The sequence below is a fragment of the Rhinopithecus roxellana genome, chromosome 10 (assembly GCF_007565055.1).
Source record: "Rhinopithecus roxellana isolate Shanxi Qingling chromosome 10, ASM756505v1, whole genome shotgun sequence".
Classification (NCBI taxonomy): domain Eukaryota; kingdom Metazoa; phylum Chordata; class Mammalia; order Primates; family Cercopithecidae; genus Rhinopithecus; species Rhinopithecus roxellana.
The window spans coordinates 54,831,299-54,855,213 of NC_044558.1; the positions used below are offsets into that span (position 1 = coordinate 54,831,299).

General features: G+C 48.6%; 2 protein-coding genes and 1 non-coding gene across 4 annotated transcripts; all 3 read left to right on the top strand.

The window, feature by feature from the left end:
• Positions 1-960: 960 nt before the first annotated feature.
• Positions 961-3,237, top strand: APOF (apolipoprotein F). Its single transcript, XM_010377786.2, has 2 exons — positions 961-1,075; positions 1,616-3,237. Exons 1-2 carry the CDS (start codon positions 1,060-1,062, stop codon positions 2,578-2,580), a joined length of 981 nt encoding a protein of 326 aa, XP_010376088.1. The 5' UTR covers positions 961-1,059; the 3' UTR covers positions 2,581-3,237.
• A 288-nt stretch (positions 3,238-3,525) lies between these two features.
• Positions 3,526-22,760, top strand: STAT2 (signal transducer and activator of transcription 2). Of its 2 annotated transcripts, XM_010377787.2 has the most exons (24): positions 3,526-3,748; positions 7,416-7,553; positions 7,709-7,862; positions 8,191-8,286; positions 8,462-8,551; positions 8,643-8,718; positions 9,135-9,220; positions 9,699-9,847; positions 12,613-12,771; positions 12,873-12,965; positions 13,177-13,236; positions 13,638-13,658; positions 13,878-13,971; positions 14,433-14,480; positions 14,561-14,644; positions 14,827-14,925; positions 15,028-15,163; positions 15,283-15,335; positions 15,462-15,556; positions 17,449-17,585; positions 17,780-17,962; positions 18,196-18,253; positions 20,209-20,519; positions 20,817-20,959. In XM_010377787.2, the coding sequence occupies exons 2-24, from the start codon at positions 7,423-7,425 to the stop codon at positions 20,957-20,959; spliced, it is 2,556 nt and encodes an 851-aa protein (XP_010376089.1). In that variant the 5' UTR covers positions 3,526-3,748; positions 7,416-7,422. The 2 variants fall into 2 exon arrangements, with proteins under 2 accessions (XP_010376089.1, XP_030794505.1); XM_030938645.1 differs by lacking the exon at positions 3,526-3,748 and having other exon boundaries at positions 7,423-7,553; positions 20,817-22,760.
• On the top strand, positions 11,622-11,685 carry LOC115900164. Its single transcript, XR_004059834.1, has one exon. It is a non-coding gene; the product is annotated as a U7 small nuclear RNA (small nuclear RNA).
• Positions 22,761-23,915: the final 1,155 nt, after the last annotated feature.

Below are 23,915 nucleotides of genomic sequence, written 5' to 3' on the forward strand. Positions count from 1 at the left end.
AGAAATGTTGGAGACCACTTCGGACAGATGAATGCTCTTTATCTCACCCCTTCGCTTAAACACACATGTGACCAGTGTTAGCCTTGCCCTTCTCCACTTAGTAGGTGCCAACCCCTATTTTTTTTTTTTTTAAGATGGAGTCTCACTCTGTAGCCCAGGCTGGCGTGCAGTAGTGCGATCTTGGCTCACTGCAACCTCCACCTCCTGGGTTCAAGCGATTCTCCTGCCTCAGCCTCCCAAGTAGCTAGGACTACAGGCACCCACCACCACACCCGGGTAGTTTTTTTTTTTTTTTTTTTTTTGGTATTTTTAGTAGAGACAGGCTTTTGCCATATTGGCCAGACTGGTCTTGAACTCCTGACCTTGTGATCCGCCCACCTGGGCCTCCCAAAGTGCTGGGATTACAGGCGTGAGACATCACGCCCAGTCACTAATTTAATTTTTAAAATGAAGAGAAGGCCGGGCGCGGTGGCTCAAGCCTGTAATCCCAGTACTTTGGGAGGCCGAGACAGGCAGATCGCGAGGTCAGGAGATCGAGACCATCCTGGCTAACACTGTGAAACCCCGTCTCTACTAAAAAGTACAAAAAACTAGCCGGGCCAGGTGGTGGGCACCTGTGGTCCCAGCTGCTGGGGAGGCTGAGGCAGGAGAATGGCATAAACCCGGGAGGCGGAGCTTGCAGTGAGCTGAGATCCGGCCACTACACTCCAGCCTGGGCGACAGAGAGGGACTCCGTCTCAAAAAAAAAAAAAAAAAAAAATGAAGAGAAATGAAAATATCACAAACATCTCATCTTTCCTAATTCTGAATTTCCCTGGCTCCTATCATGAGCTTACTGTATGTGGCAGGGACATACAGGAAATGCCAAAGAACAGGACTGTAGGTATAGATGTTGAGTGTGTTTCAAGGGCACAAGGTTTGAGCAGCCAGTATAAATGGGCAAATATTTGCAGAGATTACATCCTTCACTGATCATAGGGGAAAGCAAATATCTCCTTTCCTCACGGGACAGAGAACTAGGCAGAACAGGATCGGGGAGCAACCAAACCTCACTTCTCAATGACTGGACTGTGTGGTAATTTGGGGTGCCTATATATGGGTGGAAATAAAACAGAAGTCCCTGGTGACCTGTAAATGAGGGAAACCAAGTGGGAGCAATTGGGGTGCATTTCCTATTTCCTAGGACTTTACCTAAAAAGAACAGAAGCTTGGGGCCAGGTGCGGTGGCTCACACCTGGAAGCCTATCACTTTGGGAGGCAGAGGTGGGAGGATCACTTGAGCCCAAAGTTCAGAATCAGGCTGGGCAAGATGGCAAAACCACATCTTTACAAAAATTTTAAAAATTAGCTGGGCATGGTGTCATGCACCTGTAGTCCCAGCTGCTTGGGAGGCTGAGGCAGGAGGATCCCTTGAGCCCAGGGGTTCAAGGCAGCAGTGATTTGTGATCCCATCACTGCACTCTAGTCTGGGCAACAGAGCAAGACCCTGTCTCTAAAAAGAAAGTACAAAAGCTTGTAGGTAGGTGATGTATGAGGTGTCCCCCTAACTGAGCTGTGGGCCCACCATAGCCCTTAGGGAAATGGTTTGTATGTTTCGGATTTCTCCCCTTTCTAGGGTACTCTGCTCCAGACATGTGTGACCTCAGACTCATCATGATACCAGTTGAGCTGCTACTTTGCTACCTCCTGCTACACCCTGTGGATGCCACTTCATATGGAAAGCAGACAAATGTCTTGATGCACCTTCCCTTGTCCTTGGAATCCCAGACACCCTCCTCAGACCCCTTGCCCTGCCAATTTCTGCACCCAAAGTCACTGCCTGGTTTCAGCCACATGGCCCCTCTACCTAAGTTCTTGGTAAGCCTGGCTCTAAGGAATGCCCTGGAGGAAGCTGGTTGCCAGGCTGATGTTTGGGCTCTACAGCTACAGCTCTACCGCCAGGGTGGTGTGAATGCTACACAGGTCCTCATTCAGCATCTTCGAGGGCTCCAGACAGGCAGAAGCACAGAGAGAAACGTGTCAGTGGAAGCCCTGGCCTCTGCTCTGCAGCTGTTAGCCAGGGAGCAGCAAAGCACAGGAAGGGCCCGGCGCTCCCTCCCCACAGAGGACTGTGAGAATGAGAAGGAGCAAGGTGTGCACAATGTCATCCAGCTGCTGCCAGGAGTGGGAACCTTCTACAACCTGGGCACAGCTTTGTATTATGCTACTCAAAACTGCCTGGGCAAGGCCAGGGAACGAGGCCGAGATGGGGCCATAGATCTGGGATATGACCTTCTGATGACCATGGCCGGGATGTCAGGGGGACCTATGGGTCTAGCGATCAGTGCTGCACTTAAACCTGCATTAAGGTCTGGGGTTCAGCAGTTGATCCAGTATTACCAAGATCAGAAAGACGCAAACATCTCTCAGCCAGAGACCACCGAGGAGGGTTTGAGGGCCATCTCAGATGTGAGTGACTTGGAAGAAACAACTACCCTGGCTTCTTTCATATCAGAAGTAGTAAGTTCAGCTCCCTACTGGGGGTGGGCCATAATCAAGAGCTATGACTTAGATCCTGGGGCTGGGAGTCTTGGGATATAAAAGAAGGTGGTAACCACAGAACTAATAAATCTAATATGCTGACAAGCTGTATACACGTCTTCAAAATTTTAAACTCTGATTTATCCAGGAGGAAGGCTGTACAGTAAAACGTAGGAACGTAAATGTTTGGGGGTTGAAGTCAGAGGGTTTGGTTTTGAATCTAGGCTCCACTTGTTAGAGCCTCAGTGATCACTGACTGGTAACTTCTTTCTTGAACTAAGATCAGTTTTTAAATTTCTAAAGGAGAGAATGATTTTAACTTCAACGAGTTGCCCTGTAAATTTAAAATGATACAATTAATCTAAAGTGCTTATCACAGTACTCTCAATAAATAGCTATTAGCCAGGTGCGGTGGCTCATGCCTGTAATCCCAGCACTGTGGGAGGCCGAGGCAGGAGGATCACCTGAGGTCAGGGGTTCAAGACCAGCCTGGGCAACATGGCGAAACTCCGTCTCTACAATAAACACAAAAAATTATCCTGGCGGAGTTATGCACGCTTGTAGTCCCAGCTACCTGGGAGGCTGAGGCGGGAGAATCACCTGAGCCCGGCTGGTCGAGGCTGCAGTGAGCCGAGGTCGTGCCACTGCACTCCAGCTTGGGTGACAGAGCGAGACCACGTCTCAAAAAAAAATATATATATATATATATTGTTTTCATTACCTCAGCCCTCCTCTTCCTATCCCAAGGCGTGGAAATTCCGGTCCCACCCCTTCCCATGGAGCCCTTGGCGTCTACAGGCTCCTCAGGCTAGTTTCGGTTTCGTGGCTCACGCGCGGGTTCTCGAAAATCAGCTGTTTCAGTCTTTGGCCAGTCCACTAATTGGACTCCTCCCCTCGTAGAAAGTGCCTATTTGAACTTCTCCACCAATCGCTGGAGCTGCAGGAGTGGTTTCGGCTCAGCTTGTCCCGCCCTGCGGGGGGGCGGAGTTGCGGCGACGCCAGTGAGCTCGCAGTCTGGGCAGGGCTTGACTGAGTGGCAGCCAGTGTCCGGGTGGCGACTGGGAATGGGGCCGCACCGGACTTCCGCGGCCAACTACAAGGGGGCGGGTCCGAGGGTGTAGGCCGAAGTTGTCGGCGGGGCCTGAGGCTCTAGTACCCGAGCTCCTTCTAGGGACGGGAAGTCGCGACCAGAGCCAGTGGAGGGCGCGGGGACTGCAATCCTAATCAGGTACGGGGTGTAAGAGGGTGTGCTGGGGTAGGGGTGGGGGGTGAGAGTGAGAGTTCCTCCCAGGGAAGGGCGACTGGCCCCAGGAGTTACGCCCTGGAGGGGGCAGCTTCTGTCCCCAGGTTGAAAGAGGAGCTGTCTGTCGCCTGCTCGGTCCTCGATCTTCTCCTGTCCAGCCTATCTCCCCAACCCTAATGCCCCTCCCCCAAAACTGCCCTGCAGTTTCCGAGACCCGGAATCTGGCATTGTTGGTTCGGTATCTGACGTTACTCTGCTCTGCATTATTTTTTATCTTCACCTAAAAACGATGTTCAAAGATAGATGAATCTAAAAACAAAGATAGATAAATCTATCGTCTTTATTTGTTTTGTTAAAAAGTATAAGCTACGGAAAGATGAAACGATTGCCTAAGGTCACACACAAAATTCAGTTCATTTCAGAAAAGCTTCTTGAGTGCAAAATATGTGCTTAAGTGTGAGAGATAATGAGAAAAAATTGTTTTAGCTCTTAACCTCAGTGTTTGCAATCCATTCGGGGAGACCAGGTTTTTTGTTTTGTTTTCATATTTGAATCTTTGCTGACTTGCTCCTTTAATATCAGACACTTAAATCCTCAAGAATTGGGACCTTATTATTATTATTATTATTATTTTAGAGATGGAATCTCAGTATGTTGCCCAGGCTTGGTTTCAAACTCCTGAGCTCAAGCCATCCTCCCGTCTTGTGGGCCTCACAAAGTGCTGGGATTATAGGCATGAGCCACCATGCCTGGCCACCTAATCATTTTTTTAACTTTTTTTTTTTGTATCATAAAAGCAATACAGACACATAGTTTTAAAAATCAAGCACTACTAAAAGGGTTAAAATGAAAATAGCCCCTGCCCAATCCCTCCCTTCCCTTGTTCCTGCTGGAGGTAGAAAGGCAGCTGATGTTTTTCATGTTAGTAGAAGACTCTACCACCCCAAGCATTTCTTTTTACTTTGTAATAAAATCATGTGACCTTTTTAGACCACTAATGTGCATGAATTCTGTTCTGTTAGGCTCAGGCTGCAACAAGCTTAAGTTTCAGTTTCCTAAATAGACACCAGATGGCAGCGAGCAGGGAACAGTGGGGAGAAAGATGCAAGGCACAACCTGCTTGGTGACAGGCAAAAACCAATTCATTGTTGTTGTTTTGATTCAGAGACTGCACTCTGTCTCCCAGGCTGGAGTGCAGTGATGTGATCTCCACTTACTGCAACCCCTGCCTCCTGGGTACAGGCCATTCTCCTGCCTCAGCCTTTTGAGTAGCTGGGATTACAGGTGCCCACCAACACGCCTGGCTAATTTTTTTGTATTTTTAGTAGAGATAGGGTTTCACATTGGCCAGGCTGGTCTTGAACTCCTGACCTCAAGTGATCCTCCCGCCTCTTCCAAAGTGCTGGAATTACAGGCATGAGCCACTGTGCCCTGCCAAAAAAAAAAAAAAAAAAAAAAAATTTAAGTGCAGTTTCAGGATCTCACAAAGTTGATAACTTATAATCATATTCAAGATTCACAGGTCATAAACGTTTCATATTCTTAGGGACTGAGCAACCCGTTGCATAGCATTTAGATGTCTTCTAGAATGGAGCTCCTCCTTCCTATATGGAGGGCAGTTTATAGGGTGTACTTACCTAACCTCCAAAAAGATTTAGCTCCTAAAAAAGCTTCAGGTGGCCAGGCACAGTGGCTCACACCTCTAATCCCCGCACTTTGGGAGGCCAAGGTGGGCAGATCACCTGAGGTCAGAAGTTCCAGACCAGCCTGGACGACATGGTGAAACCCCATCTCTACTAAAAATACAAAAATTAGCAGGGCATGGTGGTGGGCGACTGTAATCCCAGCTAGTCAGGAGGCTGAGCCAGGAGAATCCCTTCAACTCAGGAGGCAGAGTTTGCAGTGAGCCGAGATCATGTCACTGCACTCCAGCCTGGGTGACAGAGTAAGACTCTATCTCAAAAAAAAAAAAAAAAAGCTTCAGGGCCAGCAGGGATCATGCTGTAATAAATACTTAACATCAACACTGATCTTTAAATGCTTATATTTGTTTAGCATAAACAACAAACATATAAATGCAAAATAAATGAATTAAGGAGATAGATGAAATAAGAAGATAGTGGAAACAGTTTGTTAAAGCTGGATGGTGATCCTTGTACTAGTCACTCTGCTTTAGTGTGTGTTTGAAAATTACCATTAGGCTGGTTATGGTGGAACATGCCTGTAATCCCAGCATTTTGGAAGGCTGAGGCAGGCAGATCACTTGAGCTCAGGAGTTTGAGATCTGCCTGGGCAACATGGCTAAATTCCATCTCTACAAAAAATTAGCTGGCGTGATAGCACACCCCTGTAGTCCCAGCTCCTTGAGGGGCTGAGGCAGAGAATCGCTTGAACCTGAGAGATCAAAGCTGCAGTGAGCCAAGATCATGCCACTGCACTCCAGCCTGGGTGACCAAGTGAGACCCTGTCTTTAAAAAGAAAAGAAAAGAAAAGAAAATTCCCATTAAAGCACAAAGGCCCACTTACTGAAGCTATTAAAATACAGGTTGGGGCCGGCTGGGCGCGGTGGCTCACGCCTCTAATCCCAGCACTTTGGAAGGCCAAGGTGGGCAGATCACGAGGTCTGGAGATCAAGACCATCCTGGCTAACACGGTGAAACCCTGTGTCTACTAAAAATACAACAAAAATTAGCCAGGCATGGTGGCGGGCGCATGTAGTCCCAGCTATTCGGGAGGCTGAGGCAGGAGAATGGCATGAACCCGGGAGGCGGAGCTTGCAGTGAGCCAAGATCACGCCACTGCACTCCAGCCTGGGCGACAGAGCGAGACTGCATCTCAAAAAATAAATAAATAAATATAGGTTGGGGCCACAGTGGCTCATGCCTGTAGTCCTAGCACTTTGAGAGTCCGAGGTGATTGGATCACCTGAGGTCAGGAGTTTGAGACCAGCCTGGCCAACATGACAAAACCCCATCTCTACTAAAAAAAATACAAAAATTGGCCGGGCGTGGTGGTGGGCGCCTGTAATCGCAGCTACTCAGGAAGCTGAGGCAGAAGAATCGCTTGAACCAGGGGGATGGAGGTTGCAGTGAGCCAAGATCATGCCACTTCATTCCGGCCTGGGCAACAGAGTAAGACTCCATCTAAAAAAAAAAATATATATATATATATATACACACACACACACACACACACACACACACACACAGATTAGGCATTTCTAATCTGAAAAATTGGGCTCCACAGTGTTCCAGTGAGCATTTCCTTTGAGCATCATGTGGGTGCTCAAAAAGTTAGATTTTGGACCATTTCAGATTTCAGAGTTTTGGATTAGGGATGCTCAACTGGTAAGTAATGCAGATATTCCAAAATCTGGACAAACCTGAAATCCAAAATGCTTGAAATAGCAGATACTTAACCAGTAGCACTCCCTGGAAGAATATGCACCAAACTGATAGCAGTGGTTACTTCTGGAGAGGAGGGGAAAGAACCAAGATTAGGAGTAGGGTCAACATAGACTTTAATGTTTTCTATATTTTTATTACTTGTATAATTTAAACATTTTAAATTAGTAATAATGAACAATCATGAAACTATGGATGATTTAGTCCAGCAAAATATCCAGTTGGGAACCCTCATTCTTCTGATGCAGAGCCCAAATGGCGCAGTGGGAAATGCTGCAGAATCTTGACAGCCCCTTTCAGGACCAGCTGCACCAGCTTTACTCACGCAGTCTCCTGCCTGTGGACATTCGACAGTACTTGGCTGTCTGGATTGAAGACCAGAACTGGTGAGGCCTTCAGGAAGTTGGGGGAATGAGAAAGGTGGTGCCTTACTTCTGGGCCCCTACGATCCTGGAATCATTAATGGCAGAAGGGGGTTGGAAAGCCTCAGGACTACAGTAAGACTGCAGAGACACTAATCCTTCTTATTCCTGGTGCCCAGGCAGGAAGCTGTACTCGGGAATGATGATTCCAAGGCTACCATGCTATTCTTCCACTTCTTGGATCAGCTGAACTATGAGTGTGGCCGTTGCAGCCAGGACCCAGAGTCCTTGTTGCTGCAGCACAATTTGCGGAAATTCTGCCGGGACATTCAGGTACTTGGAAGGGTTGAGAGCAATGAGGTAGCACTAGGAGCTGAGTATAGAGGAGTAGGATTTGGAGAATGGAATAGTATCTGGAGGTGCAAAGGGAGACAGGGACAAATCTGGGGAAAGAAGGACAGAGTCTGGACTTGGGGAATCACTAGCAGAGAGGAGGGCTGCATATACATGACACTGTTGGGGGGATGCTATGGTGAAAAGAAAAAAGGCTAGGAACCCCAAAGGAGGAGGAAATACTGTGGACATTGGTGGGGAAGGTCTAGGATGATAGGTCATTGAGAGTGGTTGAATTGGATCAATACTTTCTGTTTTCCTATTCTAGGCCTTTTCCCAGGGCCCTACCCAATTGGCTGAGATGATCTTTAACCTCCTTCTGGAAGAAAAAAGAATTTTGATCCAGGCTCAGAGGGCTCAACCGGTGAGGACAATTCAGTGGTATTGTTGGAAACTCCTGAAATGGAGACGAACCATGGAAAGCACTCAGGGAGCTGTCTCAGAACAGCATCCCCCCTACATCCTGTGGTATGATTTCAGGCCTGAACTTAAGGCATGAAAGGCCAAAGTTAAAACATGCTCAGAGCCTCTTTTTTCAGGAGCAAGGAGAGCCAGCTCTCGTAACACCTGTGGAGAGCCAGCAACATGAGATTGAATCCCGAATCCTGGATTTAAGGGCTATGATGGAGGTTAGTAGATGTGGTAGGAGTTAGGGTGGGCAGCGTTCAGTCTAATACCTCCCTGAAAAGCAGCCTCATTGGAGTCCTCTCCCCTCTGCAGAAGCTGGTAAAATCCATCAGCCAACTGAAAGACCAGCAGGATGTCTTCTCCTTCCGATACAAGATCCGGGCCAAAGGTAGGAAGCACATTGAGGGGCTGGAGAAAGATAAGTGCCTGCTAAGAAGCCAGAGCTGGAAGTGAACAGGAGAAAGCTCCAATGAGCAGTAGTCACTGTCAGACACACCCCACTGACTGCAGTCCTGCTGCCATGCAAAGCTGGAAGTGCCAGGGTGTTTTGTGGAGGTTGAGCTGGAGGTGTAGCTGGGAGACAGTAAATGTTGAGGAAATGCATGGAAAACCAACAGTGTTTTATTTGAGGGGGTGTCTGGTCCAAGGATGACCATTCAGAATTTGCCTGAGGGTCCCATAGGTGCCTGTGCTTTGGTTTCCCTTTCTTCCTCCACAAAATTCCTCCTTCCTGAATCCAACTGAGACCCCAGTCAGGAAGGAGAGGAAAGAAGCCCTGGACTGACTCCTGTTCCCACCATCCAGGGAAGACACCTTCTCTGGACTCCCATCAGACCAAAGAGCAACAGATTCTGCAGGAAACTCTCAATGAACTGGACAAAAGGAGAAAGGTGGGAGGCAGAGGACAGAACGTGTGGGCAACAGGGACCTGGAAAAATGAGGGATGTGGGGACCCTGGTCCTCTAGCACTGGCTTCTTTGTTTCTTCATCCCCGGTTGGGTAGTGGAGGGTGAAAGAGAGAGATGCTCAGCCGGGCGCGGTGGCTCAAGCCTGTAATCCCAGCACTTTGGGAGGCCGAGACGGGCGGATCACGAGGTCAGGAGATCAAGACCATCCTGGCTAACACAGTGAAACCCCGTCTCTACTAAAAAATACAAAAAGTAGCCGGGCGAGGTGGCGGGCGCCTGTAGTCCCAGCTACACGGGAGGCTGAGGCAGGAGAATGGCATGAACCCAGGAGGCGGAGCTTGCAGTGAGCTGAGATCCGGCCACTGCACTCCAGCCTGGGCGACAGAGCAAGACTCCGTCTCAAAAAAAAAAAAAAAAAAAGAGAGAGAGATGCTTAATACTCACATTATCTCTTTCCTAGGAGGTACTGGATGCCTCCAAAGCACTGCTAGGCCGATTAACTACCCTAATCGAGCTACTACTGCCAAAGTTGGAAGAGTGGAAAGCCCAGCAGCAAAAAGCCTGCATTAGAGCTCCCATTGACCACGGGTTGGAACAGCTGGAGAAATGGTGAGAGGTACCACCCCAACCCTTGTCCTCGCCACGCACTGTGATTTGTAAGTTGCAGTGCCCTGCATATAGCAAGATATACTGTTCTCTATTAGTCTCTGCACCCCAGAATGAGCCCTGCTCCCTGCTGACTGCAGCTCTATTCTACTCCTCATCCTCACCACCCAGGGAGCCCAGAGCCCAGTCTCCTTTAGGGAAAGGAATGAATTAACCCACAATCTGATTTTTCCTTCCTTTTTAATCACCCAGAAATATATATATATATATATGTATATATATATATATTTTACTGCAATGAATACAATGACAAGAAAGGAAGGAAAGAAGGAGGAAGAGAAAATTACCTGTTATCTAACTTATTAAACAAAAATGGAATCATATTGTTCATACTATTTTGAAACCTATGACTTTTTTTAAACTTAACAGTATTTTTTATATATATGTGTGTGTGTATATATATATAGTTTTTTTTTTGAGATGGAGTCTCACTCTGTCGCCCAGGCTGGAGTGCAGTGGTGCGATCTCGGCTCACTACAAGCTCCGCCTCCTGAGTTCACGGCATTCTCCTGCCTCAGCCTCCCGAGTAGCTGATACTACAGGCGCTCGCCACCACGCCGGGCTAATTTTTTGTATTTTTAGTAGAGACAGAGTTTCACCGTGTTAGCCAGGATTGTCTCGATCTCCTGACCTCGTGATCCGCCCACCTCGGCCTCCCAAAGTGCTGGGATTACAGGCGTGAGCCACTGTGCCTGGCTTTAAAAATGTATTATAATTTAGACTTTTAAAAATATACCAGGCCAGTCATGGTGGCTCATGCCTGTTATCCTAGCGCTTTGGAAGGCTGAGGCAGGAGAATCACTTCAGGCTTGGGGTTTGAGATCAGCCCGGGAAACATAACAAGACCCCATCTCTACAAAAAAAAAGAATTTTTTTTTTTAATTAGGCATGTCCAGACGCAGTGGCTCACACATGTAATCCCAGCACTGGGGGAGGCCAAGGTGGGCAGATCCCTTGAGGTGAGGAGTTCAAGACCAGCCTGGCCAATGTGGTGAAACCCCATCTCTACTAAAAATACAAAAATTTGCTGGGTGTGGTGGCGCATGCCTATATTCTCAGCTACTCGGGAGGCTAAGGCAGGAAAATCGCTTGAACTCGGGAGGCAGAGGTTGCAGTGAGCCGCAATCGCACCACTGCACTCCAGCCTGGGTGACAGAGCGAGACTCCGTCTCAAAAAAAAAAAAAGAGATTAGGCATGGTGGCACACGCCTGTAGTCTCCAGCTACTCAGGAGGCTGAGGTGGGAAGACCGCTTGAGCCCAGGTGTTCAAGGCTGCAGTGAGCCATGATGATACCACTGCAGTCCAGCCTGGACAACAGAATGAGACCCTGTCTCTAAAAGTACATATGTACACATACCATAATACCCAGCTACTGAGGAGGCTGAGGCAGAAAGAGTGCTTGAGTCCAGGAGTTTGAGGTCAGCCTGACCAATATAGCAAGACCCTCACCTCTTTAAAAAAAAAAAAGTAGATAAAAAAATACCACAATTGCTCAGGTAGATTGAAAAACAGGCATATAGTACTTATGGTACAGGACCAGCATGCATGCATGCATTTGTTGATTGATTGATTGACTGACTGAGACAGGGTCTGTCTCCATCTCCCAGGCCAGAGTGCTTGGCCTTAAGTGATCTGCCCACCTTTGCCTCCCAAAGTGCTGAGATTACAGGTGTGAGCCACCATGTCAGCTGGGGAGGCTTTTTAAAAGATAGTTCCAAGTGTTACAGCTCTTTTAGAATTTGTCTAGCAGGCTTTCGAGTTTTTGCCAGAAACCACCTCTACCCCCACCCCTACCCCCACCAAAAAAAAAAAAGATAGTTGCAAATGTTTCCCAGAATAGTTGTCCCGATCGAATCTGTTTTCTCATGTGTGGTGTATGGTTGTTTTGCTGTCACCACATTGCTGATTATTATCATTTTTAATTATAGAAACAGTAAAGTACAGTAGTTAAAAATGTGAGTTGGGGCTGGGTGCAGTGGCTCACGCCTGTAATCCCAGCACTTTGGGAGGCTGAGGCGGGTGGATCACCTGAGGTCAGGAGTTAGAGACCAGCCTGGCCAACGTGGCAAAACCTCGTCTCTACTAAAAAATATATATATATAAATTAGCTGGGCGTGGTGGTACACGCCTGTAATCCCAGCTACTCAGGAGGCCGAGGCAGGAGAATCTCTTGAATCCAGGAGGTGGAGGTTGCAGTGAGCCAAGATCACACCATTGCACTCCAGCCTGGGTGACAAGAGTGAGACTCTGTCTCAAAAAAAAAAAGTGTGAGTTGTACAATGGGACTGCCTGGGATCACGTACAAGCTTCATCCCTTACTAGTTGTATGACCTTGAGCAAGTCACTTAACCTTTCTGTGCCTCAGTTTTATCATCTGTAATGTGGGGATAATAATAGTACCTGCCTCAGAGGTTGTTTTGAGGATTGAATGCGTTAATATGTGGAAAGGGCTTAATGTAAGTTGTACATAGCATATGAAAGCTGTTATGTTAAATCTGTTAGCAGTTTTATATGTGAAAATAGCTTCGATTTTCATTTCTTAGATTATGAATCGTGTTGAATAATCCTTTATATGCTTCCTGGATTCTTCTCCCCCCACCCCCAAGTCAGTTTCTGACTCTTCACATATTTATGGAGAGGTCTTGGAACCTGGATGGGGGAATCCAGGAAACTCATGGATTCCTTCTTCCTGAATTTTATCACCCAGGTTCACAGCTGGAGCAAAGCTGTTGTTTCACCTGAGGCAGCTGCTGAAGGAGCTGAAGGGACTGAGTTGCCTGGTTAGCTATCAGGATGACCCTCTGACCAAAGGGGTGGACCTACGCAACGCCCAGGTCACAGAGTTGCTACAGCGTCTGCTCCACAGGTCTAGAGGCCAGGCAGGAACGCTGGGGGAAAGAAGGAACAAGGAAAGCCATTCTTACAGATACTGAGCTATATATTCTTTCCACACCTCTCTCTCCTCAGAGCCTTTGTGGTAGAAACCCAGCCCTGCATGCCCCAAACTCCCCATCGACCCCTCATCCTCAAGACTGGGAGCAAGTTCACCGTCCGAACAAGGTTGGCATTCCAGAACTCATTCCTGCTTGCTTTTTCCAACCCTGCCACTTTGTATTTTCTGGCTTTACAGCTCTTCCCACTCTTGGCTTTTTCTTCTCTCTTTCCTCTCAGTCTCCCTACCTCTTATAATCCCTCTTCTCTTTTTCAAACATCTGGCCTATCCGGAAGGTTGAGGTTGACCACTTTCCCCTATCCCCCTTCCTTCCCACAGGCTGCTGGTGAGACTCCAGGAAGGCAATGAGTCACTGACTGTGGAAGTCTCCATTGACAGGTAAATTGGAGCAGGTAAAGGGTGGCCAGGACACGGGCTGCTGGGGTGGAGGAGATGCTCATTCTTCACAACAGGGTCCTAGGGCGGGCTATCTTCTTCCTCCTTCCGTTCCTATCTCATAGAAATTATAATTCTTTTGTTGAACACTTACTTTGTGACATGCAGCATGTCAGGTACTCATTTAATTGTCACACCAACCCCATGAATTAACTATTACCGGTGCACGGTACAAACAAAGATACAGGCTTAGAGAGACTGATTACATCTCTTCTCAAGGCCACATAGCTAATGAGCTCAAGTCAGGTTTGAACCCAGGTCTATCTGATCCCAAAGACCAAACTCCTAACTTCCATACTCTTTTGCCCAGTGATTTTTTTTTTTATTTATTTCTTTCTTTTCAGGAATCCTCCTCAATTACAAGGGTAGGTGCTTGACAAGGACACTGCAAACATCTGTACACTGCATGACCTGCAGAACCACATTCGGCATCCCTGGTGGCACAAACGAGGAGGGGGATTTGGGATACGGACAAAGGGAGATGGCGAGATCTGAAATGAAGTGGAACTTCTGTTTTTTTTTCTGCTGAGTTTTTAGAGTAATTCCGTTCCTTGTCTCCATGTATCTTCTTCCTCCTGGAACAGCTTCCGGAAGTTCAACATTCTGACTTCAAACCAGAAAACTTTGACCCCCGAGAAGGGGCAGAGTCAGGGTTTGATTTGGGACTTTGGTTACCTGGTAAGAATAGTTTGTGACCTATGCTTTTATTACTATTTTTATTTTTTTTGAGACGGAGTCTCATTCTGTCCCCCAAGCTGGAGTGCAGTGGTACGATCTTGGCTCACTGCAACCTCCGCCTTCCGGGTTCAAGCAATTCTCCTGTCTCAGCCTCCTGAGTAGCCGAGACTACAGGCACACACCACTATGCCTGGCTAATTTTTGTATTTTTAGTAGAGACAGGGTTTCACCATATTGGTCAGGCTGGTCTCGAACTCCTGACCTCAGGTGATCCACCTGCCTCAGCGTCCCCAAGTGCTGGGATCACAGGCATGAACCACCACACCTGGCCTGCTTTTAGTCCAAAGGAACAGGGGTTGGGGGAAGTTCCCAGGGCTTGAGGGGTCTTGAAGCCAAACAGGGGTCCCAGGGACCCTAGGGTGCCCACTCTGGCATTTTCTCTCCTTCCCCTCAATTCACAGACTCTGGTGGAACAACGTTCAGGTGGTTCAGGAAAGGGCAGCAATAAGGTGAGGCCTGTACAGAGGACTCGGGGGCAGGGGGAACTTGCCAAAGGGCCTTCTGATGACTATGTCTTTGGCTGTCCCAGGGGCCACTAGGTGTGACAGAGGAACTGCACATCATCAGCTTCACGGTCAAATATACCTACCAGGGTCTGAAGCAGGAGCTGAAAGTGAGTGAAAATGGAGGGCAAGGAGAGAGAAAGCAGCTTTGAAAGAAGGCATAAGGAGGGGATAAAGAAGAAAGGCTTCTTTGGAAGAAGCCTCTTGGGGTGGATTAGCACTCCTTTCCTCTAACAAATACCCGCAGCTAGAAACATCACATCCCTCTGTGTGACTCCTGTCTTCTCCCCAGACGGACACCCTCCCTGTGGTGATTATTTCCAACATGAACCAGCTCTCAATTGCCTGGGCTTCAGTTCTCTGGTTCAATTTGCTCAGCCCAAACCTTCAGGTAGGGAGTGGGGCCAACAGGTCAAGTGGGGAGAGGAGGGGTGTGGAAGCTTGGTGTGATAGGCTTCTTCTGAGCCAGCCTGCACTCCTCCCACGCCTGCAGAACCAGCAGTTCTTCTCCAACCCCCCCAAAGCCCCCTGGAGCTTGCTGGGCCCTGCTCTCAGTTGGCAGTTCTCCTCCTATGTTGGCCGAGGCCTCAACTCAGACCAGCTGAGCATGCTGAGAAACAAGCTGTTCGGTACAGATTTCCTTTTCTCTCAACCTTTCCCCAGCCTTAGTCTGTCCTGTCCCTCTGTCCTATCTATCCCAGGACCCCTGGCTTCCCTCATCATCTGTCTGTGGCTATCTGTCCCACAGGGCAGAACTGTAGAACTGAGGATCCATTATTGTCCTGGGCTGACTTCACTAAGGTAACTCCCTGAATTCCTGTGGAGCTAGATCTAGCCCACATTCCAAATACTGGCCTTCCCATGTCCCTCCTTCCCTACACCAGGGGCAACTCCTCAGCTCTTGCTACCTTTCCATTCCTCCTCCAGCGAGAGAGTCCTCCTGGCAAGCTACCATTCTGGACATGGCTGGACAAAATTCTGGAGTTGGTACATGACCACCTGAAGGATCTCTGGAATGATGGGTAAGGCCTTGGTCTGCCTTGTCTCCTGGGCTTGTGCTTTCTGTGCTTGAGAGTGGAGTCTGTGCACCCTCACGTGGCAAGCAGGGAAAGAGAGCAAAGACAGGCATGAGGCCGTGTCTCTTCACATTTGTTAACAATGATAGCCATAGACAGTGTTTGTGAAGCATATCCTGCATTCCAGAGCCTGATGCGCGCTCTTCATTAATTCTCTCATCTCATCCTTACAACCATGCTGAGTGGTGGGTTTTGCCATCTTCATTTCAAGTGAGGAAACTAAGTTTCAGAGAAGTTAAAGAACTTACCCAAGGGACAGAGTTGATATTCAAACTCAGGCCTATGTGACCCCAAGCTCATGCTCTTTTCACCGCACTGCCTACCAATTTGTGTAGCATTTGGCTTTTAAAAGTGCTATTTATGCCGGGCGCAGTGGCTCACGCCTGTAATCCCAGCACTTTGGGAGGCCGAGGCGGGCGGATCATGAGGTCAGGAGATCAAGACCATCCTGGTGAACACAGTGAACCCGTCTCTACTAAAAATACAAAAAATTAGCCAGGCTGATGGCGGGTGCCTGTAGTCCCAGCTACTCGGGAGGCTGAGGCAGGAGAATGGCGTGAACCCGGGAGGCGAAGCTTGCAGTGAGCCGAGATCGCGCCACTGCACTCCAGCCTGGGCGACAGAGTGAGACTCCGTCTCAAAAAAAAAGAAAAAAACAGTGCTATTCATGACCAGGCGCGATGGCTCACGCCTGTAATCCCAGCACTTTGGGAGGCTGAGGTGGGCGGATCACCTGAGGTCAGGAGTTTGAGACCAGCCTGGCCAACATGGTGAAACCCCATCTCTACTAAAAATACAAAAATTAGCCAGGCATGGTGGCGCGTGCCTATAATCCCAGCTACTCAGGAGGCTGAGGCAGGAGAATCGCTTGAACCCAGGAGAGAAGGTTGCAGTGAGCCAAGATCGTGCCATTGCATTCCAGCCTGGGTGACAGAGCGAGACTCCATCTCAAAACAAAACAAAACAAAAAAAAGTGCTATTCATGGCCGGGCGCAGTGGCTCACACCTGTAATCCCAGCACTTTGGGAGGCTAAGGGAGGCAGATCACCTGAGGTCAGGAGTTCAGAACCAGCCGGGCCAACATGGTGAAACCCCATCTCTACTAAAAATAAAAAAAATTAGCCAGGAATGTTGGCAGGCCTGTAATCCCAGCTACTCAAGAGGCTGAGGCAGGAGAATCGCTTGGACCCGGGAGGTGGAGGTTGCAGTGAGCCGAGATCACGCCATTGCACTGTAGCCTGGACAACAAGAGCAAAACTCGGCCTCAAAAAAAAAAAGAAAAAAAATGCTATTCATGGCTGGGCACAGTGGCTCATGCCTGTAATCTTAGCATTTTGGGAGGTTGAGGCAGATGGATCACTTGAGCCCAGGAGTTCAAAACCACCCTGGGCCACATGGTGAAACCCCGTCTCTACAAAAAATACAGAAGTTAGCCAGGCATGGTGGTGTGCACCTGTGGTCCCAGCTACTCTGGAGGCTGAGAGGTGGGAAGATTGCTTGAGCCCAGTAGGTCGAGGCATCGAGGCAGCAGTTAGCTGTGATCATGCCACTGTTCTCCAGCCTGGTGACAGAATGACACCCTCTTTCCCAAAAACAAAAAGAGTGCTGTTCATCTGTGTGATCTCACTGAATCTTCGTACCTCTTCAAACCCTCGGAAGGTGGCTGTTGTCAGCAAAGTGAAGTGACTTGTAAAAGATAAAAAAGCTAAGTGGCAGAGCTTGGTCCAAAACCTGGGTTCCAAACCTAGGCTGTTTCTCCATACAAGGGGAGCAGGGAGGCAGGGGCCTGGTGGGGCAGGGGGTTGGGGGACGGCTCACAACTGCTCTCTGTGCTCCAGACGCATCATGGGCTTTGTGAGTCGGAGCCAGGAGCGCCGGCTGCTGAAGAAAACCATCTCTGGCACCTTTCTACTGCGCTTCAGTGAATCGTCAGAAGGGGGCATTACCTGCTCCTGGGTGGAGCACCAGGATGATGGTCAGCTGCTGTGCCCTGCCATTCCCACAGCCTCTCCTTTCTGCCTGGCTCCCCTCTTGCCCCTCTGCCTGCTTTTAGCTTCCCTGGCTCTGTCCTGCATCCCTCAACTGGTTTGGGACTGGGGAGCCAGAGCAGGGAGTTCCAAGGCCCAGCCTCTTCCCTCAAGCCTGCCTGTTACTGCATTCACTCTCCAGACAAGGTGCTCATCTACTCTGTGCAACCGTACACGAAGGAGGTGCTGCAGTCACTCCCGCTGACTGAAATCATCCGCCATTACCAGTTGCTCACCGAGGAGAATATACCTGAGAACCCATTGCGCTTCCTCTATCCCCGAATCCCCCGGGATGAAGCTTTTGGATGCTACTACCAGGAGAAAGGTGGGAATCATTGACATACTTCATTGCTAGATTGCAGAGATCTTCAGACATCCATAGATCCCACTCCTTCCTTTCAAGCATGGGAAAACTGATATCTAGAGGAGTTAAGGGATTTGTCCATGGGATACTGCTGGTTCCTATGGGGATGAGACTGCCAGGACCGTCTGAGGGGAACCTCAGGCTATGTGTCTGGCCCACTGATCTTCTCTGCTTCTTGTATATGTTCCTCACAGTTAATCTCCAGGAACGGAGGAAATACCTGAAACACAGGCTCATTGTGGTCTCTAATAGGTGAGATATAAACTCTCTACCCATCCTCCCTAATCCTTTTTGGCTGTGCTTCAGTGAATTGTCAAAAGGGGGCATTACCTGCTCCTGGGTGGAGCACCAGGACGATGGTCAGCTGCTCTGCCCTGCCATTCCCACAGCCTCTCCTTTCTGCCTTCTCCTAACATGCCCCTATTCCAGTCTCCCCAGCCTTCTCTCCCTCCTAGCCCACTCTTGTTTCCAGTTCTAGTCTCTCCTATCTCATATTTTTCTGCTGCCATCCTTAGGTTGTCTCCACAGGGGTTTCTGGATAATAATGATCATAATGACTGGTGTTAATGGGCACCTACTTGATGCCAAGCATGGAGCTTTTTTTTTTTTTCCAGACAGGGTTTCGCTCTGTCGCCCAGGCTGGAGTGCAGTGGTGTGATCATGGCTCACTGCAGCCTCGACCTCCTGAGCTCAAGCAATACAGGCATGCATCACCAAACTCAGCTAATTTTTTGTGTGTTTTTTGTAGAGATGAGGTCTTACCATGTTGCCCAGGCTGGTCTTGAACTCCTGGACTCAAGTGATCCACCCACCTTGGCCTCCCAAAGTGCTGGGATTATAGGCATGAGCCACCACGCCCCGCCTAAATATATATTTTTTGAGACAGGGTCTCTGTCACCCAGGCTGGAGTGCAGTGGTGCAATCACGACTCACTGCAGCCTTGACCGAGGGGTTGAAGTGATGCTCCTGCCTCAGCCTCCCAAGTAGCTGAGACTACAAGCACACACCACCACACTCAGCTAATTTTTAAAATTTTTTGTAGGGATGGGGTATCACTATGTTGCCCAGGCTGGTCTTGAACTCCTGGCCTCAAGCAGTGTCCTGCCTTGGCCTCCCAAAGTGCTGGGATTATAGGAATGAGCCATGGCACTTGGCTGGGGATAGTTTTTTTTTTTTTTTGAGACAGAGTCTCGCTCTCATTGCCCGGGCTGGAGTGCGATGGCGCAATCTCAGCTCATTGCAACCTCCGCCTCCCAGGCTCAAGCAATTCTCCTGCCTCAGCCTCCTGAGTAGCTGGGATTACAGGCGAGCGCCACCCATGCCTGGTTAATTTTTATTTTTTTTGAGACAGAGTCTCGCCCTGTTGCCCAGGTTGGAGTGCAGTGGCACAATGTCAGCTCACTGCAACTTCCGCCTCCCAGGTTCAAGTGATTCTCCTGCCTCAGCCTCCCAAGTAGCTGGAACTACAGGCACACACCACCACCACGCCTGGCTGATTTTTGTATTTTTAGTAGAGACAGGGTTTCACCATATTGGCCGGACTGCTCTCAAACTTGGCCTCCCAAAGTGCTGGGATTACAGGCGTGAGCCACTGTACCCGGCCTAACTTTTGTATTTTTAGTAGAGACGGGGTTTCACCAAATTGGCCAGGCTGGTCTTGAGCTTCTGGCCTCAAGTGATCTGCTCGCCTCAGCCTCCCAAAGTGCTTAGATTACAGGTGTGAGCCACCGTGCCTGGCCTGAAAGTTTATTTTGTGCCAGGCACTAGGCTAAATAGTGTATGTTTATTTTCTCATTTTATTGAATCTACAAAATAGTCCTTTGAAGTAAACACTGTTACTGTTTTCAGCTAAGGAACTGGATTTAGAGTAGTCAAGTTTTGTACCTAAGGTACATGGCTAATAGATGATACAGGTCTGTTAGATTCCATAGCCCTGCTTTCAACCACCCTACTGCCTCTCAAGAATTATTAGGTATTGTTCTCATTTATAGATGATAAATCTGAGGCTCAGAAAAGTTAGGACACTTGCCTCAGTTCCCCCAGCTAGTAAATGCCAGGATTCAAACTCCAGGAGGCCTGATTCCGAACCCCATGATCTTTAGCCCTCTGCTCTTCTGCCTTCTTAGACTAGCTTCTTCTTCTTCTACCATTCCTTCTTTCATTTAAACCACTGAGCCCTGCCCCTTTGTCTGTCTTTGGGTATCCAGACAGGTGGATGAACTGCAACAACCGCTGGAGCTTAAGCCAGAGCCAGAGCTGGAGTCGTTAGAGCAAGAACTAGGGCTGGCGCCAGAGCCAGAGCTCAGCCTCGACTTAGAGCAACTGCTGAAGGCAGGGCTGGATCTGGGGCCAGAGCTAGAGTCTGTGCTGGAGTCCACTCTGGAGCCTGTAATGGAGCCCACACTATGCATGGTATCACAAACAGTGCCAGAGCCAGACCGAGGACCTGTGTCACAGCCAGTGCCAGAGCCAGATTTGCCCTGTGATCTGAGACATTTGAACACTGAGCCAATGGAAAGTAAGTGATGAAATAGAGGTATGGAAGACGGCACACATTCCCTTTCCTACCCCTTCTCCCTGTCCCATTACAGAAGAAACTGAGCTCCAAGCTCCTCATTGGAGAGAGGTCCATTCTGTGATTCCTTTTTTTTTTTTGGAATTACATATGCCTTCCCCCACCTCCCTGCTCTTTGATCCCACAAGTTCCCCCTCAGGCTCTTCCCAGGCCTTTCCTGCCATCCTCCCTCCCTTTCTTTGCTGGGTTGGGAACTCCTAACTAAGATCAGGGCCTCACTTTTCTCTCTGGATTACCTAGTCTTCAGAAACTGTGTAAAGATTGAAGAAATCATGCCGAATGGTGACCCACTGTTGGCTGGCCAGAACACCGTGGATGAGGCTTACGTCTCCCGCCCCAGCCACTTCTACACTGATGGACCCTTGATGCCTTCTGACTTCTAGGAACCACATTTCCTTTGTTCTTTTCATATCTCTTGCCCTTCCTACTCCTCATAGCATGATGTTGTTCTCCAAGGATGGGAATCAGGCATGTGTCCCTTCCAAGCTGTGTTAACTGTTCAGACTCAGGCCTCTGTGACTCCATTGGAGTGAGAGGTGAAAGCATAACATGGGCACAGAAGGGACAACAGTGAATCAGAACAGATGCTAAAGCCATAGGTCTAAATAGGATCCTGAAGGCTGCCTGCTGTGCTGGGAGGTATAGGGGTCCTGGAGGCAGGCCAGGGCAGTTGACAGGTACTTGGAGGGCTCAGGGCAGTAGCTTCTTTTCAGTATGGAAGGATTTCAACATTTTAACAGCTGGTTAGGCTAAACTGGTGCACACTGGCATTGGCCCTTGGTGGGGAGCACAGACACAGGATAGGACTCCATTTCTTTCTTCCATTCCTACATGTCTAGGATAACTTCCTTTCTTCTTTCCTTCACTCCTGACTCAATCCCTGAATTTCTTCTTTTCCTGCAGGGGTTGAGAGCTTTCTGCCTTAGCCTACCATGTGAAACTCCACCCTGAAGAAGGGGATGGATAGGAAGTAGACCTCTTTTTCTTACCAGTCTCCTCCCCTACTCTGCCCCTAAGCTGGCTGCACCCATTCCTCTCCCATAAAATGATCCTGCCCATCTAATGTGCCTGTGAAGCTTTGCACACTAGCTTATGCCACCTAGTCTCTACTTTCTCAATGCTTAGGAGACAGATCACTCCTGGAGGCTGGGGATAGTAGGATTGCTGGGAATTTAGGAATTGCTTTTTGTTTTTGAAACAGGGTCTCACTCTGTTGCCTAGGCTAGAGTGCAGTGGTGCAATCACAGCTCACTGCAGCCTCAACCTCCTGGGTTCAAGCAATCCTCCTACCTCAGCCTCCTGGGTAGCTGGGACCATGGCATGCACCACCATGCCCTATTTTTTTTTTTCTTTTTTTAGAGACAGGGTCTTGCTATGTTGCCCAGGCTGGTCTTAAACTCCTGGGCTCAAGTGATCCTCACGCCTTGGCCTCCCAAAGTGCTGGGATTATAGACATGAGCCACTGCACTCGGCCAGGAATTTTTTTTTTTGAGATGGAGTTTCTCTCGTCCAGGCTGGAGTACAATGGCTTGATCTCGGCTTACTGCAACCTCCAACTCCCGGGTTCAAGTGACTCTCCTGCCTCAGCCTCCCAATTAGCTGGGATTACAGATCTGTACCACCGTGCCCAGCTAATTTTGTATTTTTAGTAGAGACGGGGTTTCTCCATGTTGGTCAGGCTGGTCTCAAACTCCCGACCTCAGGTGATCTGTCCACCTTGGCCTCCCAAAGTGCTGGGATTACAGGTGTGAGCCACCGTGCCTGGCAGGAATTTCTTTTTATAGTATTGGATAAAGTTTGGTGTTTTTACAGAGGAGAAGCAATGGGTCTTAGCTCTTTCTCTATTATGTTATAATCCCCCCTTTTTTGTGCAATATGTTGTTTACCTGAAAGGAAGGTTTCTATTCCTTGGTTGTGGACCTGGACAAAGACCTAGTCTGTGGAACTTAAAACCCTGAAGGTCTGTCATAGGACTCTGGACAATCTCACATCTTAGCTATTCCCAGGGAACCCCAGGGGGCAACTGACATTGCTCTAAGATGTCCTCCTGATGTAGCTTGAGATATAAATGAAAGGCCCTGCACAGGTGGCTGTTTCTTGTCTGTTATGTCAGAGGAACAGTTCTGTTCAGAAGGGGGCTATTCTGAGCAGAAATGGCTAATAAACTTTGTGCTGATCTGGAAATGTCTCATCTCTGAACCTCTTTTATTTCTCTGCTCACAAAGGGATACCAACAAGCTGCACAGGAATACAGTCAGAAAATTGTGACCTCTCTTCCATCCACCCCTCTATGTTCCTCTTTTCATATTTCTTCTTCTTCCCTTTATGTTAGGAGTAGCCCCTCCTGTCCCTTAGACTCTTCTAGGGGTGCTGGGAGGTATATATGCATTGTGGGGGGAGGGATGAGTAGTTATATAACTGTTTCATTGTCACTCAGCTGATTGTTGGCAGAGCCAAGACACGAACCTGTCTGGATTTGTCTGACTTCAAAGCCCACACTTTTTGATGCTGTGACTATGGAAAAAAAGGAAAGGAAATAATCACTAGCCACTTCCCCTTGTCTTTTATTTTTTTCAAAGAATTTCAGCTACCCTTGAGTTACCAAACTTCCAAAGGGACTCCAAGGCTGGGCGTGGTGGCTCATGCCTGTAATCCCAGCACTTTGGGAGGCCGAGGCAGGTGGATCACCTGAGGCCAGGAGTTCAAGACCAGCCTGACCAACATGATAAAACCCTGTCTCTACTAAAAATACAAAAATTAGCCAGGCGTGGTGGTATGTGCCTGTAGTCCCAGCTACTCGGAAGGCTGAGGCAAGAGAATCACTTGAACCTGGGAGGTGGAGGTTGCAGTGAGCCGAGATCACACCACTGCACTCCAGCCTGGGCGACAGAATGAGACTCCATCTCAAAAAAAAGAAACAAAGGGACTCCAAATGTCCTTTGAGGGGAGAGTCCCATTGTTCTGGGATATTTACCTTCATTTCCCTGGAATGCCCTTCCTGCTCAAAACTGAACTCTGACTTTTGATCCTGCAGTGATCAGGACTCCTGTCTTTGGCCAGATACACCCTTGGCCAAGAAAGCAGGGAAGGAGACACTGGATCAGGGAGCAAGTGACCCTTAGGTATAACCCCACTTCCTAATCTGGTAATCCCATTCTGCTTGCTCAGCCATATAGGAGTTAATACTAAAGAGATCCCAGTTATTCTGTACACCAGGGAGTCATGAGAAAATATCACTCTCCACCATAGCCCTTCAGAATAGAAGAAAGGGATGCATATTGTAGTCCCTTGGCCTTATTTTTCCATCGATTTATCTTTCCCAATTGAGCCTAGAAATTA

Excerpts from the sequence above, each read along its gene's own strand:
- STAT2 (XM_010377787.2), top strand. The coding sequence starts at position 7,423 with ATGGCGCAGTGGGAAATGCTGCAGAATCTTGACAGCCCCTTTCAGGAC. Across the intron at positions 7,554-7,708 it reads TGGATTGAAGACCAGAACTG|GCAGGAAGCTGTACTCGGGA; the intron begins GTGAGGCCTTCA and ends CCTGGTGCCCAG. Across the intron at positions 9,848-12,612 it reads TTGGAACAGCTGGAGAAATG|GTTCACAGCTGGAGCAAAGC; the intron begins GTGAGAGGTACC and ends TTTATCACCCAG.